General features: G+C 48.3%; 3 protein-coding genes across 3 annotated transcripts; 2 read left to right on the forward strand and 1 right to left on the reverse strand.

Moving 5' to 3' along the window:
* Positions 1-14088: 14088 nt before the first annotated feature.
* On the forward strand, positions 14089-14611 carry EI90DRAFT_3019955 (uncharacterized protein; the record flags this gene model as incomplete). Its single annotated transcript, XM_039057431.1, has 2 exons — positions 14089-14235; positions 14399-14611. The coding sequence occupies 2 exons, from the start codon at positions 14089-14091 to the stop codon at positions 14609-14611; spliced, it is 360 nt and encodes a 119-aa protein (XP_038911035.1).
* A 362-nt stretch (positions 14612-14973) lies between these two features.
* Positions 14974-16488, reverse strand: EI90DRAFT_3019956 (uncharacterized protein; the record flags this gene model as incomplete). The annotated part of the gene is made up of 9 exons (XM_039057432.1): positions 14974-15463; positions 15551-15584; positions 15640-15688; positions 15811-15865; positions 15944-16026; positions 16079-16090; positions 16147-16229; positions 16310-16376; positions 16402-16488. 9 exons carry the CDS (start codon positions 16486-16488, stop codon positions 14974-14976), a joined length of 960 nt encoding a protein of 319 aa, XP_038911036.1.
* A 1632-nt stretch (positions 16489-18120) lies between these two features.
* EI90DRAFT_3157680 (uncharacterized protein) lies at positions 18121-20276 on the forward strand (the record flags this gene model as incomplete). The annotated part of the gene is made up of 5 exons (XM_039066129.1): positions 18121-18440; positions 18487-18576; positions 19165-19238; positions 19292-19392; positions 19444-20276. Exons 1-5 carry the CDS (start codon positions 18186-18188, stop codon positions 20274-20276), a joined length of 1353 nt encoding a protein of 450 aa, XP_038911037.1. The 5' UTR covers positions 18121-18185.
* Between the last annotated feature and the right edge of the window lie 827 nt (positions 20277-21103).

Here is a 21103-nt window from a genome sequence, read left to right on the forward strand (position 1 = left end):
AGTTCTCTCACAGGTTATTTGCCCAGTGAACTCCATACCCATCCACCTCACCCCTCTCCATGTCTTCCACCACCATATCTACTGATGGTTCTCATTATTCCATACAACCCCTTGATAACGAAGGGAAGAATTACCGAGTTTGGGCATCAAGGATGAAACTCATCCTCGAGGCTGGAAATGTTTGGGAAGTTGTTGACCCCTCTTCTAATGGTACTGTTATGCCAAAGGAGCTCAATGCCGATGACCCGATACTTCTTGAATGGACAAAAAAGGATAAGTTAGCCATGACTCAACTAAAACTCTATATTGACGACGAACCTATGATGTCTGTTGAAGAGCAAACTTCTGCTCGAGGAGTCTGGCAAGCTTTGTCTGATAAGTACAATGGTCTCGGTTCTCATGATGCTGGCATCCTTACCTCCAGGCTACATCACTTCCAACTTGACAACTCTAAACCACTCGAACCCCAGATCAATGCCATGTGACAAATACATAGCCAACTGGCTGTACTCAGTCAACCCATCTCTGATTCTGGCTTCACAATCACTATCTCTGAGGCCCTTCCCACTTCATATGAGGTCTTTAAGACCCTGACTGTTGCAACTGTCGATGACTCTTCCCAATTAAATACTGCCACACTTCTTTGCCAAATCTACTGTGAAGAAAAACGTAAGGAACATTCTTCCAGTATTGCTGCTATGGTCGCTAAAATGCCAAAACCTGAACAGAATTACTCACCAAAGCCAAGTGGTCAAAAACCTAACACTCCCAAGTCTAACGTTTGGTGTACTAATCCCAAATGGGGAAGACCGGGTCATACGTTTGAGTGATGTTGGGCAGAGGGTGGAGGATCTGAAGGAAAGGTACCAAAAAGGACAAAAGCTGAGTGAACGCCACCTGCAGGAACCTCAAAAGAATCTGCCAAGGTAGCCACATCTGCTGATGTGAAGGTTGAAATGCTTATGGCATCTGCGGATGATGGTTTGTCCAGCCAGAGACACCGCACTGAATGGGTAGTTGACTCTGGAGCTATGATTAGCCTCTGTGGTAACCGGAACTGGTTTACCTCTTATCATACTCTTGATCCCCCTCGCACAGTCATCCTTGGAAATAAGCACTCAATTTTGGCTCCTGGAATGGGCCAGATAGAGGTTATACTTAGAGTTGGAAATTCCTCTCGACTCACCACGATTTGCGACGTACTCTACTGTCCCAGGATTGCCCATAATCTTCTCTCTGTTCCAAACTCCTATCTTCTGGTGCTCAAGTACGCTTTCTTGGCAAGACTTGCCACATCTCCAACTCGTCACATGAGTTGATTGCCATTGCTAATCTCAAAAATGGCCTCTTCTGCTTACCTGTAAAGGTAGCGGCTACCTGTCAGAACCGTGCGAAGCATCGCTGATGATAGCTGTCAGCGACTGAATGTTGGCCACTAATGATACAGGCATCCTACTCATGACCAAGCTTTAGTGAGGGTCAACCTCACTGATCTCGAGGCTGAGGCTACTTAGGTGAGCAGGCCAGGATTTCAGCTTCAACGACTCAGGGAGGAGCGTTGCACCTCGTTCTTGACACGGTCCTGATACTTCAGAAGGCAGAGGTCTTACAGGGAATATGTCAAAAACCTGTATTGTAGGGGAAAATGCGTGAGTCCGAATGCAGGTGGGGCTCAACTAGAGGGGATCCAAGAGCTCTGGTAGTGGACCGAAGCTTCTCAGGAAGCCTGGTTCTGCTGGATGGTACAAGAGGCTCTAAGGAGGATGTGGCCTCAGCGACTCGGAGGGAGTGCTGTGCCTCTGTTACGTCTCAGTTAGTCCTTGTATTTCTTATGTCTGAGGTATCTTGTAGAAAGGGGACGGGATTCACTCAGAGGGACTTTGGGTAGCATTTTAGTCGAGATTAGAACTGAGGAACTACAGGTTCTAATCTACAGGTATTTATAAGGGGGAATGGAAAGGACTTAGTCAAAGTCCGAATGATAATAGAAGAACACTGAAAGGTGCCGAATGATACTGAGAGGTACCGAAAGGTCCCGAACGATATCTTTAATGGGGAACCGAGGTGTCGGGTCAAGGAGGGTGGAGTAAGAGGCCGGAAAATGAATGGGAACGAGAAATGGGTAAGGGGGGGTTAGCCGACTGAATGGTAAGAAGAAGATAGTCATGCTAAGAATGGAAGGTGTCTAATAAGTGATGATGTGAGTGAGGTCACCGAAGGATGCGGGTAGCTCCAAAGCGGAGTTGCATATCCAAAGGATGTTGGGTGACTCCAATAAATGAAATGGGTGGAGGAATGGTTTAGGGGTATGTCACGGGATGTCAGAGGTCCGTCGGGATATTGGAGCAAATCCAGAGTCTCCAAATGTTCCGACTCAGGACCGAGCTTCCGGGATGGGAGTGGCCAAGGTTCAGTGTGCCACAACCAGACCAGAGCTGAGACAGTCAGGAAGGAAGGTGACCTGGGGAGTGGGGAGGCATGGTGTAGGGGATGGTGAAGTTGTTAGGAAGGTGTGGTGTGGTGGGAGTGCATGGGGTCGGGATTCCGGGATATGACAGAATAGAGGTAAGCTTAGGGGGGGAATTCTAGTTGATTTCGAACTACTGTACAAGCAATAGTTACAGGCTGTATATAAGCACTAGGGAACTGAAAGTAAGTCGCCAGATCTCACAGAGATTGCAGGTGGAAGAAAGAAGAAGGAAAACAAACAAAGAGGCACATGGTAGTGACTCTCCCCAGTTAACATTGCTGCTTCTGGGAGTTCCAGAAGGGGTTCTTGGAGTATAAACTCCATGCTTGCTTTGTTTAGGCAAGGCAGTTGCAGAGGGTGCTGATTGTTCCTTACTTTTCCATAAGGCTTCCTCAGCGAACTCTCTCATTTCGGTTCGCCTTCTCTTCATAATCTCAGAGACCTCCTCCAAGGTTGGCGACCTTGCCTTGTCTGGCATGACATGGGGTTGTGCAGGCAGCAGAAGTTCTTTTTGAGCTTCTGCACTCTGAGAGATCCTGCTCTCAGGGCGTTCCTTTGTGCCTTCTTGGGCCTTTAGTGTTAGAACTGGGCGAGGGTGGTCGATTCTGGAGGGGAACTGGAGACTTAGCAAGGAGGGACCTTGGCCTCAGCGACTCATGTGGAGTGCTGTGCCATTGCTGTTTGTCCATTTGGTCCTTTTTCAGAGGCAGCGAGCAGGAAGTCTCTAGGGGGCATTTCAGGTCGATTTTAGACTGAAGGTCCAAAACAAGTATGTACAAGTGCCTGTATATAATAGGGAGATGATAGCACAAGGAAATCAAAGTCCGAAATGGAACAAAGGCATCCGAATGGGAACAAAGGGATGACAGAAGCGGAGTGGCACCAAAAGGTCATAGGTCAGAACCTGTGGTACATCCGAAAGGAGATAGGGAGGGCAGAGCCCAGAGGGGCAGGAAGATGAGGTGAAGTGGGGATGATGACTAACTGGCTAGAATGGAGAAGCAGCAGTCCAAATAAGGGTGAGGGAAAAGCACAAAAGCTACATTACAATTGGTGAAAGTACTGAGTATGATCCATGGAGCTCAGAGGTTGTGGAGGTTATGGAGGTTATGGAGGCAGGGTTGAAAGTCTGAAGAATGTTGGCAATGGTGTTTATGTAGTATGAGGTCACCAATGCAATGGACTAAAGCTGAGGTGGAGTCAAAGTCTGAGGTCAGAACTATGACGGAATCTCGGAGTGAAGGCACGAGCAGTGTCTGGGTACAGGATACAGGACAGCGGTGGAAGGTCGTAACTTGGCAGAGGTTTGGCAGAAGAGGGTTGGAGGGATGAGAGAGAAGAGAGGTGTGGGGAAGAGGAATGGTGTCAGGTCTGAAGGTGAGTATCGGAGCAGATGGAAGTAGGGTAGGAGTGTGATGGAAGGGTGGAGGTGTCGTGAGGAGTAAGAGTGTCATATCCATACAATCCCGACCCCCGCTCCAGGCTCCCAGAACTCCGAACCTGACTTCCAGAGCCCTACCACTGTCCATTCCGATATTCACCTTCGGACCTGACACCACACCACCCCTCACCCCTCATGCCACCTCCACCCTCCCATCCTTCTCCTACCCTATCTCTGTCCGCTCCGATACTCATCTTGGACCGAACATCACCCCTTCCATCACCTCCTCCTTGCTGACTTGCAAGAGGTTACCCCACCTCCGGCTCCAAACACCACCTTTGGTCCAACTCTGGAACATTCCGGGTCCGACCTCACCCTCAACACCTTCCAGACGAGCATGCAATACCTATGCTCCCGGCTCCGGACCTCCACTCCGGAATCCTGTTCACATCTCTGTCTCTGGAACCTCCGGTCTTAGTTTGACCTCGGACTTTGACCCCACCTCCGCTTATACCCATTGTATTGGTTAGCTCATTCCATTTAATTATGTTTGCCAATATTCCGGAGTTTAACTTCCAAGTTCGGACTTTCCGGACTTATGTCGGACCTTGCAACTATTGCATTGCTCCATTCAATTCCGCTATACTCCCTCATTCCTATTTGGGCTGCTGCTTCCTTTCTATTCAGTCAGCTAGCCATTCCCCACTCCCAACCTCCTTCCTTCCTCCTTGGGCCTTGGCCCTTCACTCCTCCTTTGGGAAACACCATTGAGTCAAACCCTTGACCCTTGGTGTTGTTCCTCTTTCCAGCTCCCTTTGTCTCCTTTCGGAGTACCCTCACTCCTTTTGATTCCGGACCCCTCCTTATATACAATGTACATAGTAACTTGTAACCTCAGTCCGAAATCGACCTGAATTCCCCCCAAGAGACTTTCCCTCTGCTAGATCCGAAATTAGGGACCCCCAGGACAACCAGCAATGGCACAGTGCTCTGGCTGAGTTGCTGAGGCCGAGGTCCTTCCACGCTAAGTCTCTGATTCCACTCCGGAGTCGTCCGAATCTGCCCATTCTAACAAAGAGGAGGAGTAAGAGGAGGAGGGTGGTGAGAGGAGTGATGTTTGGTCCAAGGTGAGTATCGGAATGGACGGAGATAGGGTAGGACTCCAGAGGTGACGAGGAGGGGGGCTGGGAATCGGTTTGGGATCGGGTATGTATGGATATGACATTTAGCCTGAGAAGAAGTTGTTCATTTCCCATCCTCCATTCAGACAGAACCTGGAACAAGTCCAGTAATTTGTTGGATAGCTGATGCAGAGGTTCTTCCCTCTGTTTCCCTTTGTCTGCCTTTGGGGCCTGACTTGGGGAAACAGGGGAAGACTCCAGGGGATAGTGGGGCCCCGGAGTTCCCTGTGACTGTATCCAATCAGCTCTTTGGGCTGATTGTTTGGTGCTTACACATTTATTGTGCAAGTTGATCACCTCCAATCACCTCCTCTGGAGGTGAGAGATCCTCCCCAACTTGGGTGAGATCAACATGATGTGGAATTCTAGGGGTATTGGGCCCCACACTTACTCCACATAAGTTTTTAAAACCCTCAGGGACCAGCCCTGAAGTGGTTGTTTTTTCTGGATCATGTTGATCCTTGTCATCATCTGATGACAGCTGTTGTTTTGAATCTCCCATAATGGGAGATTGTGGTTTCTTTATAAACTGCTCATTCTTCTTTATCATCGCTGCAGAAGCAACCTTGCCCTTGCAGGCGTGTTTTGGTGCCATTGGTGCTACCAAGTGAGATTGTTGAAACATTGCAATAAAGTTGTGTGGGTTGTGTTTTTGTAAGATGGTATGCATTCTATGGTGTGTGTAAGCGGTTTTCAGAAGTTCCCACTTACCCATGTGACTTTATGTCAGGGCAATAGCCCTGAACCCCGAGCCATATGTAATCAAAGATACATATAGTCACATGGGTAAGTGGTAACCTGTCAGGGCACACACCCTGACTAGCCCGGACCCGGACCCGCATGTGTGCTCCGCCCTGCATGCTCTGCACACTGCATGCTCCAGGCCTGGTTCCCACTTCTCATGTGACTTCCGGGTATCCCCGGAAGTTTTTGCCATATTGGGCCACTGTGGGAACGTGAGAAGTTAACCTTCTTCTCACTTTCTTACCCACAGTAGGTTGTGCCTTAGGATAGGCTGTTTACACACAGGGCTGTGGGCTATGGAGAGAGGGGTCATAGGGACCTGGGGTCTGTCCCCTGACATAACCTCTGGTTAACTGCTTACACACCACCGTAATATACACACCATTGTATCACTTACAGCTCTGTGTGCTGAGCTACCCACTGAGACCTCACACTGTTTTGAGTGTATGAGGTGTGTTTTACAACACAACCCACAAAAAAACTTATCAATCTTAACATCTTGACTCAGTAGTGCCAATGGCACCTAAACACGCCCACAAGGGCAAGGTCGCATCTGCAGTGACAATAAAAAGAAACAAGCAGTTCATCAAGAAACCGCAATCTCCCATAATGGGAGATTCAAATCAACAGCCATCATCAGACGATGACGAGGATCAACACAATCCAACAACAGCAACCACCTCAGGGCTGGCCCTGAAGGTTTTAGAAACTTATGTGGAGTAAGTGTGGGGCCCAATACCCCTAGATCTCCACATCATACCGATCTAACCCAAGCTGGGGAAGATCCCTCACCTCCTCAGGAGGTGATTGACTTGCATGATAAACATGTAAGCACTGAACGATCAGCCCGAAAAGCTGATTGGATAGAGTTGCAGGAAACTCCAGGGCCCCACTATCCCCTGGAGTCCTCCCCCATGTCCCCAGGTCAAGCCCCAAAGGCAGACAAAGGGAAACAGAGGGAAGAGCCTCCATGTTGGCTATCTGAAAAACTACTGGACTTGTTCCAGGTCCCATCCGAATGGAGGATGGAAAATGAAGAACAACTTTTTCTCAGGCTGGAAGCCCGAGAAGGTGCGAAAAACCGCCCTGAGAGCAGGATCTCCCAGAGCACGGAAGCTCCAAAAGGAGACCTCCTCCAAGATAATGAAGAGGAGGCGAACTGAAATGAGGGAGTTCGCTGAGGAAGCCTTAGGGAAAAGTAAGGAAAAACCAGCAAACAGACCCCTCTATGAAAGGGAAGCACCCTCCGCAACGGCCTTGCCCAAACAAAGCGAGCATGCAGCTTTCACTCCAAGAACCCCTTCTGGAACCCCCAGAAGTGGCAATGTCAACTGGGGAGAGTCACTGCTTGCCCAACCAAACTTCCTCCTGGAAAACCAGGAATCGCACATAATAAACATGATAAACTCAATCCAAAAAAAGATCAAGGAAACGAACCACAATAGCATGGCTCGTCTAGAGATAACTCTAGAAAGAATGGCCAACGCAATCGACGCATTGACTGACAAAATCAGCAAGCAGACGGACTTGCTAAAGGAGATAAACTTCTCACAAAATAGTGAGGAAACAAAAAAATACCCCTGGGCCACGGACCAGGACAAAACCAGAACTCGTGAAAAATTCACAAAAAGAACCACCAGTGAAAGTACACTGGAGTATCATCAGCAACTCGACAGAGATGCTAAAGAGATCCTTCTCCCAAGGATAGGAGAAGATGATGCCAAAAGAAGGCACCATTCAGAAATTAGGAGGAGAATCGGCATGTACCAAAGGTTCAGCCAAACATCCACCTTCAATGAACCTCTCGAACAGAGAGGTAACACAACTACACTCTCTCAAAACAATGAGAGAATCCAAATACAACTTCAGGTGAATTCGCCTGAAACCAAAGAAACGCTGCAAGGAAGATTCCCCCCAGCAAAAACCCCCCCAAAGGAGAGATCTCCATTGGATAGCAACCCCGTGAAGGCAGGGGAGCAAGAGGAGTACCTGGAGAAATGGTACAAAAAGGCCATAAGAATGGCCGAAGTGAGAATACTCACTCCCTACCCAGAGGGGGTGAAGCCTGAAGTTCTAAAAAATGGGCTGGCTTTTCTTGACAAGAAATGGTCAGGGGAGAACGACATGGAATCGTTCCGGCAGTGGTTCACAGAACTACTGGGATTCCTCACCTCACGAGGATGCAAAGGTCCCCAATTGGACGAAGTCCATCTGGACTGCTTGATTTGCAGATTAGGGGGACCCATATTCGACCTTGGAATAAGACTCCGAGATGAAACTCTCCTCAGAGGAGACAAGGGTATGTTCCTCGAAGTTCTCAACATCTTGATGAGAGCATTCATTAAAGCCTCTGCTGCGTTGAATGTGACAAAGAAATACCGCAACGTTAAGTATGAAGCGGAAAAAGGCCTAAAACAGTTCTACTTAGAACTGTCTAAAGCAGCATCCCAGATGGAGATGCCACCAGACCAGGCATCTTTCAATGCCAGGTTCCTAAACAACATTCCCCTTGAATTGAAGAGGGAAATGATCGCTCATGACAGAATCAGAGCAGACTTCTCCTCAAATGAGGAGATGTTGAAAGCAATATATTGTGTAGACGAGATAATCGACAGGCTGAAGATGTCTTCAGCCTACAAATTGGGATATTATACCCAACCAACCACCACGGCAACCACGAGCCATGGTAGAGCTCTCCCACCAGGAAAGAAGGCTGAAGAGCTGAAATCCAGATGGAAAGAGGATACATCCTCGAAAAACTTGAGGAAAACTAACCAAAAGTCAGTTCCAATTTGTGGCAAATGCGGCAAAATAGGGCAAACAAAAGATTGCCTGAAACACAACGCAACGAGCGATGAAAAACCAAGGTGCATAGCTGCCATGGAGATTGCGAATGCATCAGAAGAAGAGTCGGAAGACTCATCAGACAAAAAACCAGAGAACAACTCTGGTAACTCTGGAGCATCAAGCTTCGAAGTAGAGGACCCATACGAAGGACCTCAATACTCACCCGACTCAGAGGGTGAGGAAGTCAATGTTGGGACCATAAGGATGGGCCCAATGTCAGTTGTCAATCACAATGACATAAATTATAAAATCAAACTGGCTGTAGCGTGCCAGTTAGAAAACACGGCAGACAAGAAAGTCACTGAAGCCTTGGTGGAAGCACCAAGAAAAGATGCCTTGGGGAAATACACCAAAGTACCCAAGGAGAAAGGGAAGAAGGACCAAAAGTCCATCGAAACCCAGACCCCCCTGTTTGATGCGAAATTCCACATCTCAAAAGATGCAGGAAAATACCCTGAAAACAGACTGCTCTCAACAAAGAGAACGCTGACAGCTCATATAAAAATAGCAGGCATAAAAGCCTACATGCTATTTGACAGTGGAGCCGAAATGGATGCTGTAAGGGGGCAGGGGATCTACCACCCTAATGAGAAAGAGAGGGGGCCACAGAGTTGGTAGTGCTCAGGGGAGGTTTGGATGATGAGGAGGGGGGAGGAGAAATGGTCCGGGTGTGATGTGATAAAAAATGATAAACTCATAAATCTCACTGATAATCAAACTGATGGGAACTCTGTCCCTGCACTATGTCTTGAGCCTCTTTGGCTTCGTATTCGCCGCTCAGGGCGCTGGTAACGCCTGCTAGAACTTCATGTCTGTTGGGGAGCACCTCTCTCTGTTGGGGGAGTCCTTGTTTTGTAAATACAGGAAAGAGGGTAACTATAAATATGAAAGAAATACGAGGAAATCCGAATGATCCGACGGGTTTAGGACGGAAACAGATCCACAAGGAACACTTAAGAAAACAGCAATATCAAAGAAATATTGATGTTGTTATGGAAATAAAGAACCATGGCGATCGCCTCAACCGCTGAACCAAATCCGTCGCTCGTAGCATCGTTCGACTCGTGTTGACCCGGGCTTTTCAACGATATTAAATTCATCCGGATCGGTGGAGAATTGATGGAGATATGGAGGAAGCGGTGGAATATGCAGGTGACAGTTGCCCAATTTGGAAACTGATGGTTGTCCATGGTCAGGAATGGTTTGAAAAAATCGGAAAGAAATATGGGAAACATGGAAGGGATATGTGGGACAGTGGTAGATGTGTTTCAGGAGTGGGGTACTTGACATGGGTGGTAGAATCGTGATAATTGGCTCATTTGCATGGTACCGGCTGTGCCCATGTACAACGCTATATCGCTGGACTTCATCCACGCATCCTCCAACTGGAGGACCCAGTCGTCCTTCAAATGGGGACAAAAGGAACAAGACCACAGATCCTGTTTGGAACAAATGTGGACATTGAGATCAATGGCCATGTAGAAAAACACTACTTCTATGTGATTAACATCGATAGATATGATGCCATATTTGGTGCCCCCTGGTTAAACGAAAACCAGGTAAGTTTAGACTTCCGGTCCCACAAAGTGAGAACAGTGAACAAGGGCAACATAGATACCCTTGGAGTCAGTGAAGACTGTGCGACGAGATCACATGGATGGAAAACTCGAGCAAAAGCTCAAGAACAACCAAAAAAGAAGCCCCCCTGACAGGGAGGCAGGATTAAAACACACCTCAGGGTAATTGAAAGAAAGTACCCTGAAGGCTGGCCCAATCCTAGTCCAGAAGGACTGGAACTTCCAGACATACCACATCTGGAAGGTCTCTCCATGAACAACCCCGAGTTCAAAATACTCAGGGAGTGGTGGAGAGAGAAATTCGAAACTGTAATGGCACCAGTGCCATTAGAAATGCCTCCCTTGAGGGAGGTGAACCATTGAATCCCGTTAAAGGATCCGAACAAGAAATTTTGGGAAAACACCCCAAGATGTCCTGCAGCACTGCAGGAAGCACTAGCAACCAAAATAGATCGCTATGTAAAAGCAGGATGGTGGTATCCCACAAACAGCAAACGATATGCCTGTGACTGTGTATCCGCAAAGCAGATGGATCTTTGCGCATGGTGATAGACATGAGGAATCATAACTCAAACACAATCCTCAATGTCACACCAATGCCAGACATGTGACTGATCCAAGAATCAGTCGCCAGAGCAACATACCAATCTAAGATCGATATGTTGGATGCATATGAACAAATACACATGGATTCAGACGACATCCATAGGATGACATTCTCTATGCCCCATGGGATGTACAACTCAAACACGATGCAGCAAGGAGACTGCAACACTCCCTGTACTTTCCAGCATGCATTGACCTGGGAACTGCAAGGAGAAGTAGGCAGACACCTACACGTCTGGTTTGACGATATATTCACCAGCACAAGCTCGGTGGAGAACCACAATAAAGCATTATTGTGGTTGTTCACTTGCCTCAAGGGGGCAAAGTTCTACATAAGCCAGAAAAAGTTCCAGCCATTTGCTCTGATCCTAGATGTTCTAGGAAGCTGCGTGGACAAACAAGGCATCCACACTCAAGCAGATAAAATGGAAAAAATCCGCAACTGGCGAGAGCCAGTAGACCACACAGGAGTCCTAAGATTCCTGGGAATGGTAGAATACCTATTGATATTCATGCTGAACGTCAGTGGCTACACAGGGCCACTGCAAACAATCTGCTCAAACAAGCAGACATTCAAGTGGACATACTCCACCAGAAATGTTTTGACGAGATCAAACGTCTTGCATGCAGGGCTCTGATCCTGAAGCCCGTCCAGGGGAATCCACCAGAAAGTCTCTCAGAAGAAGAGAGGAGCAAATTCCACATCTGGGTCATAACAGATGCATGCCCAGCATGCATGGGCACACTAATTGGACAAGGTGAAAAGTGGCAGACTTGCCACCCAGCCACATTCATGTCCAAAAAGTTCACCAACACACAATGTAGGTACTTCACTGTCAGGGACAGCTCCGAATGCGGCGAGGTCCCAGCTTGAGGCACTCGATGGGACAGGTGTTGGCCATGCGTAGCGGCAGTCCCATCGTGGGGTGAGCGTCCCCGACCACTTAGGCTGAAGTGGGAAATTGAGTTATCATTAAAAGGGAAAAGCTATGGTACTTACCTGAAGTGGGAAATTGAGAAGAAGGCTGCTTCTTCTGTTCCCACCCCAGGTGCTATTATATACATGCGGTTAGGGTCATGTGGGAGAAGCCACGTCATCTCCGCACACAGCCGCACCTCCCCGGGTGTCTCCGCGGGAGATCCCGGAGGTGGCCGCTCAGCAGGCAGGAGTGTGCGTGGTGCGTGCAGCGATCAGGGGAGCAGGGTTAGGTACATAGTGGTACATGGAGAAAAGGGAAATCAACCGTAGAATAGAAATAGAGAGAAAAGGGGAAAGTGAGGAAGGAGGGGCAGGGGGTGATAGTGGGGAGAGCGGAGTGGGGCAGTACGGCGCGGGGTGCGGCGCAGGGTCAGGCGGGTGTGCCCTGACATTCACCTACGAGCTCGAGGCACTGGGAGGCCATGAATTCACAGTAATCACAGACCACAAAGCTTTGGAATATTTCAAAGAAAAAAACCACAACTCAGGTAGACACCTGAGATGGCAAGCCTTCTTTGCAAGCTTTAATTGCGAAATAAAATACGTGGAAGGCCATAAGAACAAAGTGGCAGATGCACTTTCACGGTACTATGACTCGTCAACTGACAAGGATCTGCATTTCGACAACTATGTGTTGGCGGATATCCATCTGGATAAAAATGCAGAAGATATTATCCTTGACAGAATCGAGGAATATGAAGAACTGCTGCTAAGCAGTACCCTGAGTAAAAACTCAGAGAGAAAGAGACTTGCAGCAATACATGTGAGAAATACGCTCTAGGGGGGAGCACCCAAAACCTGGAAGAAATCATAATTCCAGAAGAGAACCTTCGAAAACAATTCAAAGGAAAAGACCTCATTGAGGCAATATAATCTGGATATTCGCAAAGCCAGATCCACCAGGAAATCCTAGAGAACCCGGGGAATTTCAAAAACTTCTCCATAAAAGATGGACTGATAACCTGACTTGGAGAAGTAGGAACAACCCAAATAGTAGTCCCGAAAGGGAACTACAAAAGGAAGTCCATTCGAGGAATAATCCTCAAAAACATCCATGAAACACTTGGACACTTAGGATCCAAGAACACAGTGGAAACCCTCTGTCGATACTTCTGGTGGAAGTCGATGAGGAAGGACATCCACAAGTTCTGCAGGTTCTGTGGAACTTGTCAAACAACAAAGAAAAGCACCAGGAGAAATCCCAGACTGCTCCACCCACTCCTGACCCCAGAAACACCATGGTCATCAATAGCCATGGACTTCAGAGGTCCATTCCCAACAAGCTTGGGATATGATTACCTCTGGGTAATCATCTGCAGGTTGACATCCAACGTCCACTAGAAACAACAATGAATGCATTAGAACTAGCATTTGTATTCCTTCACGAAGGTGTAAGACTTCACAGTCTACCACACTCAATTATATCAGATCAAGACTCGAAATTCATGTCAAAATTTTGGCACGAACTACACCAAATACTCGGTGTGCAGTTGAAATTCACAACTGCATTCCACCTGCAAAGCAATGGCCAAGCAGAAAGAATGATACAAAAAGTAGTACAGATACTATGTGTGATGGTCAGACCAGATCAACGCAACTGGGCAGCGAAGCTGTTGATGGCAGAATTCGCGATCAATGCGAGCTCAAACACATTGACAGGATTTGCCCTGGTCGAATTAATCTATGGCCACATGCCAAAGATGTGCCTAACAGCACCACCCTTGGACTACCCAAGAGTAAACAAACAATCCAGGTGAATAAGAACAGATGCCCAGACCTGCCTTTGAGAAAAGGCAAGCTTGCATCCTTATCGATGGATAAGCTGAACCTACCCAAAGGGAGGGCAGGCAAACTAAAGCCCCTGTATATAGGGCCTTATGAAATTCTGGAAACATTTCCAGAGATGTCAAACTATGTCCTCAAGTTGCCACCTGTTAAAAACCCGTTGGTTATGGGAGAGGGGGTAAATGTGTGAGTCCGAATGCAGGCGGGGCTCAACTAGAGGAGGGTCCGAGGGCTCTGGTAGTGACCGAAGCTTCTCAGGGAGCCCAGTTCTGCTGGATGGTACAAGAGGCTCTAAGAAGGACGCGGCCTCAGCGACTCGGAGGGAGCGCTGTGCCTCCGTTACGTCTCAGTTAGTCCTTGTATTTCTTATGTCTGAGGTGTCTTGTAGAACAGGGACAGGAATCACTCAGAGGGACTTTGGGTGGCATTTTAGTCGAGATTAGAACTAAGGAACTACAGGTTCTAACCTACGTATATTTATAAAGGAGGATGGGGAGGACTTTTAGTCAAAGCCCGAAATGACAAAATGGGGAAAACACCGAAAGGTACCGAATGATACCGAGAGGTACCGAAAGGTTCCGGATGATATCGAAAACGGGGAACCGAGGTGTCGGGCCAAGGAGGGCGGAGTTGAAGGCTGGAAAATGAATGGGGAGGACAAATGGGTAAGGGGGGGTTAGCCGACTGAATGGTAGTAAGAAGGTAGTCGTGCTAAGAATGGAAGATGACTAATAAGTGGTAACGTGAGGGAGATCACCAAAGGATGCGGGTAGCTCCGAAAGCGGAGTTGCGTATCCGAAGGATGTTGGGTGACTCCAATAAATGAAGTGGGTGGAGGAATGGTTTAAGGGCATGTCACGGGATGTCGGAGGTCCGTCAGGATATTGGAGCAAATCTGGGGTCTCCGAATGTCCCGACTCGGGACCGGGGTTCCGGGATGGGAGTAGCCAAGGTTCGGTGTGCCACAACCAGACCGGAGCTGAGACAGTCAGGAGGGAAGGTGACTTGGAGAGTGGGGAGGCATGGTGTAGGGGATGGTGAAGTTGTTAGGAAGGTGTGATGTGGTGGGAGTGCGCAGGGTCGGGATTCCGGGATATGACAACAGCAGTATAAGTAGCCAGACTAATAATATGATGAGACAAAACTAATAAAGGAATAAGATGAGTGGAAGCGCTGCATGTGGAACATGATAAGCAGTGAAATGGTGAGAGGGGGAGAAAAAAACGTAGGACCTGCTATGGAGAGCGGGAATTAATGGCTGGAGGGGAGGTGAAAAGTATGGAAATTGGGAGGTGAGTTTGAGCAAGTGGGCTTCAGAAGCCAACGTATAATATAAGGGTCCAACAATAAATAGGTTTTTTTTAGCAAGAATGGAAAAGGAATATGAATTACACACACACCCATCAAAATAGCCTGCCACAACCAGGTGAAGGACACTGGTGTTTGATGTAGACCCCAGATTCCCCAGGTTCCAACGGTTGAACGAATGCATCATAAGTCCCTCCTAGAAAGGCACTTGCTGCATTCTCCAAATTTTCCCCCAGATTCGCCAGCTTCTCCAATTCATCCACTGCCAACAAAATACACCTTTTCTTCAGGTGGAACACTTGCAACTCTTTTTTCAAGTCCCAATCCTGTCCATTGGGTGCACCAAAGAGTTTGAGGTCGCTGCAAGCAACCCTTGCGATCTGGTGAATGTTGGGATGCTCCCCAAAATCCAGGTCCTTGTAGGCTTCAGCACATCCCTCACGCAGGATGGACTGAAGGACATCAGTGAGGGTGTACGATTGGGAGGGTAGCTGGCAATGATCGCTACCCATCAATGTAAACCAGTGTGGAATAACCTCTTTGCAGCAAAATTTGAGAGGCTGGGAGTTAGCATCCCAGGGTTTGCTACATGGTGGGAAAATTTCACACAGGTTCTGAAGGGACTAAGTGATAGATTGGTAAGATGTTGGGATAACATGGATGCACGCTTACATAGAACCCATCGAGCCCTTCTTGGAAGAAACGGCTATGAAAATCACATAAAATCCCTTCATTACTCCAGTAGGCTTGGGGTTACTTACAGGCAAAACCAACCCTCATAAAAATCGGGAACAACATCCCCGGCTGCAGCTGCAGAGAAGGCAGCTTCGTCAAAAACAGAATTTATCACAGGACATGAATCTATTTAAGGGCTTCATCCTATGCGATGCAGAAAACAAGAACATATGCTTTATGTCCACAGAAGGCCTAACAACAGTGATCCCTTTGAGCCGGATCAGCTCGTGAGGGTAGACTTTCAAAGATGAACTGCAAGGAAGAAGGGAAATTTTAATAAAAGGGCCAGCACTGCAGACGCTAGACCTCAGCAATGTGCTTGAGACTTACAGGAGGTGTTGGTGGAGTTCCTCCGAAATCCCATTAGCAATGGCTGGGATAGTAGCATCCCAGTAGACCTCCAGGGTCACTTTCTGTTGATAGCATGAGCAGGTGAGAACCAATGAGACATGTCATAGTTCTTACCTCCTCATTGAACTGGACGAGACACAATGTCAACTCTGAGCACTGCAGGATTAACTCTAATTACTTACAGGTGGTAGTTTGGGCCCAATATGGGTTATTTTTCCCTTCCCCGCTTTCTGCACCAGGGTGTTGGCAAAGTCCAGGTCCTCACCTAACTTGGAGTTGTCCATCCAGTAGACACTAAGGAATGCTCAACTACAACCTCCAGTATACCAGGGAGAGTGGACGCACAAATCACCATGGAAATACTCGCTTTCCTTTTCACTGCCCTCACTGGCAACCTTCCACCATACCCAACCTGAAAGCGCATATCAGTTGCATACCTTTCCCAAAGCTTGTTCATTTTTACCCTGGAATGACTCTTTGCTGTCAGGTGGCACTGAGCTAGTGTGAGGAACTGTACATGACATTGTGTGTGGCTGTGGCTGTGTCTCTTGATGGTGGCATAATCACAGGTTAGCAGTCTGCCCGGCTGCACCCAGTCGCGACTGCTTTTGCATTCACATGCCTTCCCTCACCGATCGCGGTTTTCTCGTGATTTATCATGCAACTTAGCCTGAACCCTCAGTCGTATGCTGAATGTTTTCGGCACAGATGCACGAAGTGGACCATTCAGTGGAGGTACATACTGAACTTTCACTGTTGAGGAGAGGTTTCATACTACCTAAGTCATGCCTATAAAGGGGCCCTGACGGCTCCCCTTTCCCCTCTCCCTATTGCCTGGTATCTCGTGCTCCCCTGGTGAGTGAGATCCAATTTGCTGCTTGCTTTTCCGGGCTCATGCTTTTGACCCGCTGCCGCTGCTGCCACCTGCATATTACTCTATTCCCAATTTGCTGCTGCCAATACTGCGATTCTCAACTACATTCCCATCTGCTCCAGCTCCTAGCTTTTTTTCTTGTCTCCCTCCTCTCTGATACTCCTCCTTTGCCATCTCTTCTTTTCGAACTTTTTTACATCGTCTGTTACTCTTTTTCTTCATTGTACTAGTAACTTTCATGCTTTCCCTTTGTATGTACGAGAATGCAGGTCACGTGTCGTGCACATGTGGCTAATTTCACATGGGCCCTTTGTGGCCGTTGCCCACTACCAGCATTTGTTAGCCCTGATTAGATGGAGGTATGAGATTAAATAAGACTTATGTGGTATTTGTCATATCCATCCCCGGCCAACGACTTCCGGTACCTCCGATCCCTCTGGTCTACCTCCACTCCTTCTTCACTAACCTTGGAGCTCCTGTATTCCGCAATCCCCTTGGTACCCCTCGATGGTCACCACCCCCTCCTTTCAATTACGCCTCCCTAAGTACGGAGCCCCAAAGAGTTCCGGACAGCTCCGACGTCCGCTAGCACACTCCCACCTCCGCTGGGCAATACACTCACCTGCCCTGCAGAGCCCACCTTTGGGCCTACCCCTCCTTTCCGTTTCTGGGTTATCGCCTGCCTTTCCGTTAACCCCACAACCCGACTCGTCGGTAATATTCAGTCAGCTAATGTTTAACCCCGTTAGCTCCGCTCCGTTTGGCTCCACCATTTGTGGACCCGTCTTCGCTGTAACCATATATATATCCAACTTGTACATAGGTTACACTTCAGTAATAAAATCGACTAGAGTTACCCCCTTTCGGTTCTGGTTGCCAGTTAGTAAGTTAGGGCATGGACATGTTACTAGGCACAGCGCTCTTGGCATAAGTCGCTGAGGCCGAAGCCCTCTGCCACGGAGACTTCCCTTTGTCTCAAACCTGGTCTCTGACATTGAGAGCCCACCCTACCTCTGGCTCCAACACAATAGGGACGTTCACAGCTGGAAAACTCTGCCAAAACTATGCCAAAACTCGAACTCACAAGTGGCTCAAAAGTCGGGTGTGTTTTGAAAAGTGTGCCACAAGAGGGTGTTTTTGAGTTGCGGCTCCGAGGCCGCAAGACTGTGAAAACCACAACTGCCTGTTTTCACAACTCGGTTTTAAAGAGTCTTAATCCCGTCCTGTATTCATCTGTTTGTTTCTGATGTAACTGTACAGTTCCTGCCACCAGAATCACACTGCACAACATCCCCACCTGCCACACTCGTTACTACGGCACTCCACACTCATTTCCTCCGACCAACTATGGGACCAAAGCAGCCTGCTGCTCTGGACCCAGAACTTGCGCCAGTTTCGAAGCGTTCCAGCCGTTTATCAAAGCTGAACACTGGCAACCAGGCTGAACCCCCCACTAAGCCTCCTGCAACCCATCGCGTTCAGTGGCTTGAGAACCCCCACTGGACTGACTGTCTCGTATCATACCTGCTTGAGAATCCAAATGTGAGGTTGAAACTGAGTGGTGATTCTATCCAAACTGCGAAGGCCAAGGGCCGACTGAAGGTGACTCTGCTTGCTCATACCTTCCAAACATCTTATTCTACCCCAGATTTCTAATGGTGAGAAGAAGAAAGACTATTGGGCAGCTATTGCAAAGGACATCTGTGTCAGGGACGCATCCGGGGTAGAGGAGGCCCGGGTGAGACGCCCGACACTAGAAGCCTCGCGGGGTGTGGAGTGGGCGTGCGTACTGGCGGGCCCGGCTCAGGAGGCAGTCCCTGGCCACTTAGACTGAAGTGGAAAAGGGTGTTATTATTATTAGAAGGGAATACTATGTTACTTACCTGAAGTGGAAAAGGGTGAGAAGAAGGCTACTTCTTCGGTTCCCACTTCAGGTATGTTTATATACATGCGGCTTAGGTCACATGACGGGTGCCACATCATCCTCGCATACAGCCATAGTCACCCGGGTGTCCCCGTGGGGGATCCTGAGGGCGTCCGCTGTGAACGCGCAAGCTGGACATGGTGGGGGTCGCCCGAGGCGCCCGGGCTGGTCATGTTGTGAGCGCGCTGCAGGTGGGTCAATGGTACATTGATACAAGGAAAGGTCGTCCGTGTAGAATAAAGAGAAAAGAAGGTGAGATAAGTAAAGAGAGAGTGGAATGGAGGAAGAAAGAAAGAGGAAGGGGGAAGGAGGTAGGGGAAGACTGGGTGGCGGGGTACCGGGTGAAGTGGGCCGGGTGGGGCCGGGTCAGGCGGGTGTGCCCTGACAATCTGGGACCACGAGGAAGAGGCAGAGCGTGAATTCTATGTTGCAGCTCTGAACCAATACACTACAGCTATACAGGGTAGAATAAGTTGGTGAGTGATGGTCAATTGGCATGCTGCTGATATGCTGATGATCCACTGGGTAGGCTGGAAAGTCAGTACAAGAAATATATCAAACTCCTCAGTGAAACTGGTCAGGGTGTGAAGTCTGAAGAGGAGTGTGAAGAAATCCATGCCAATTTGCGAGGTAATGTATTCATCTATCACTGATGCCATGCTGGTCTTTGATTGGTATTAGAGGATATCCGAGCAAAATTCCCTTGGTTTGATGATCTTGATGGCATGTGGCATAATTTACCAAAGCACTCAATTGGAATGATATCAAACTCTGCTGTTGGTATGGCTGCATTGGTCGCTGAGTTTGAGCAAGCGGCTCCGAGACTGACACATGCAGTCGGTGCACAAGAATCTCCTGAGGTATTGGGTGTGGCCACTGTGGACACCAACACAAGGTCAATCATCAAGGTTAGCAAGACTAGTATTCCTTGTTCTATGCCGGCACTACTAATTTGGCTACTAGGACCCACCCCCACTGCTGCTCGCGGTCTGGATTCCCCTATTTTTCTCACTAATGAACTGTCATCAGAACCCAAACTGGAACTTGTCCCACCAGAATTCAAACTCGAGGTCAAACCAAATGTCCTAAGCACAGCTCAGCTAGGGAGCCATGGTTTGCCAACTCCAATGACACCTACATCCAATTCTCCAACTCCGACCCCTACACTAGTTGGTTTGACTCACAATGCTGGAGGAATTAGCCGTAATGGAAAGGGACGACGTGATGTTCTTGCTGATTTCAGTGAAGCAAATCTCCGTGACCAAGAGCAGACCCGCCGAGAGGCGGACCAGTTTCACTTACAACGCATGGCCCGCATTGATGCCCTCCAACGACATGAAGATCAGAAACATGAGCGGAAGATGCTGAAGTACAGCATCCAAGCACAACAGATGGGGTTGGCTCCACTTGTGCCCCCCTATCTTGCTCAGCTGCCACCCTCTGGCACGCTGCAAGCCAACTTCACCAATGATGGGCTAGGCTCAGGATCCTCCCAAACCACACACCCATTCTAGTTCATGGATTAGTAAACATAGTTTCTACATATAAAGTTCATGGAACAGCGCCTCCTGAATATGACGGCGCTTACACTGAGCTTCCAATTCACCAGGGGGCGGAGGTTCAGCTGACATCCAAGTAAAACCTTCCACTTCCCCTTCATCCTGCTGTTCATCATGGCCATGTAAACCCTCGGCAACCCAGTGTGCAAATTCTTCCTCCAACTCAAAATCCTCAACCTGGGACACAAGTGAATGGATGATAAGGCAAGTACGTACCCATGCCAATGCCAATCAGTAGTCACGTTCACTGTTGATTTGTTGCCGAAGGCCTCGGAGTGATTGGAATCGGCCTTTTAAGAAGCCAATTGCATGTTCAGAGCGAATGCGGACCTAAAGTTCCCACATCATAAATAACAAAAATTCTGTAGCCACTTGTCAACTTACCGATGACAAATGGTAGTTAAATTGACGATTAGCAGGTATGAGGGACTGAGGTTTCTTATATGGGACTATACACCAAGGGGTCAGGCCAAAGGCAGAGTCGGCCCAGAGCCACTCTCCACTATGGAACAGATGATTTGATTCTTTCCATGCACACGACTCCTTAAAGGCAGTTGAGTCATGGACACTTCCAGGAGGGCCAAGGACATAGTCGATTATGCGGAGGTTGGGCAGCGTGATTAACTAGTCTAGAAGTCAGTCTTGACCAGTACCTACAAATGCAGAACATACCACAAGGCTGAGGGAATAATTTGACTTGCGGTCAAAAAACTGTTCCCCATAATGGCCAGGCTTGGCATGAAGGGGGATAAGTGTACCATCTACCATACAGTATCCAGGCT

The sequence above is a fragment of the Cantharellus anzutake genome (assembly GCF_015039405.1).
Source record: "Cantharellus anzutake strain C23 chromosome Unknown EI90scaffold_68, whole genome shotgun sequence".
NCBI classification, from domain to species: Eukaryota; Fungi; Basidiomycota; class Agaricomycetes; order Cantharellales; family Hydnaceae; genus Cantharellus; species Cantharellus anzutake.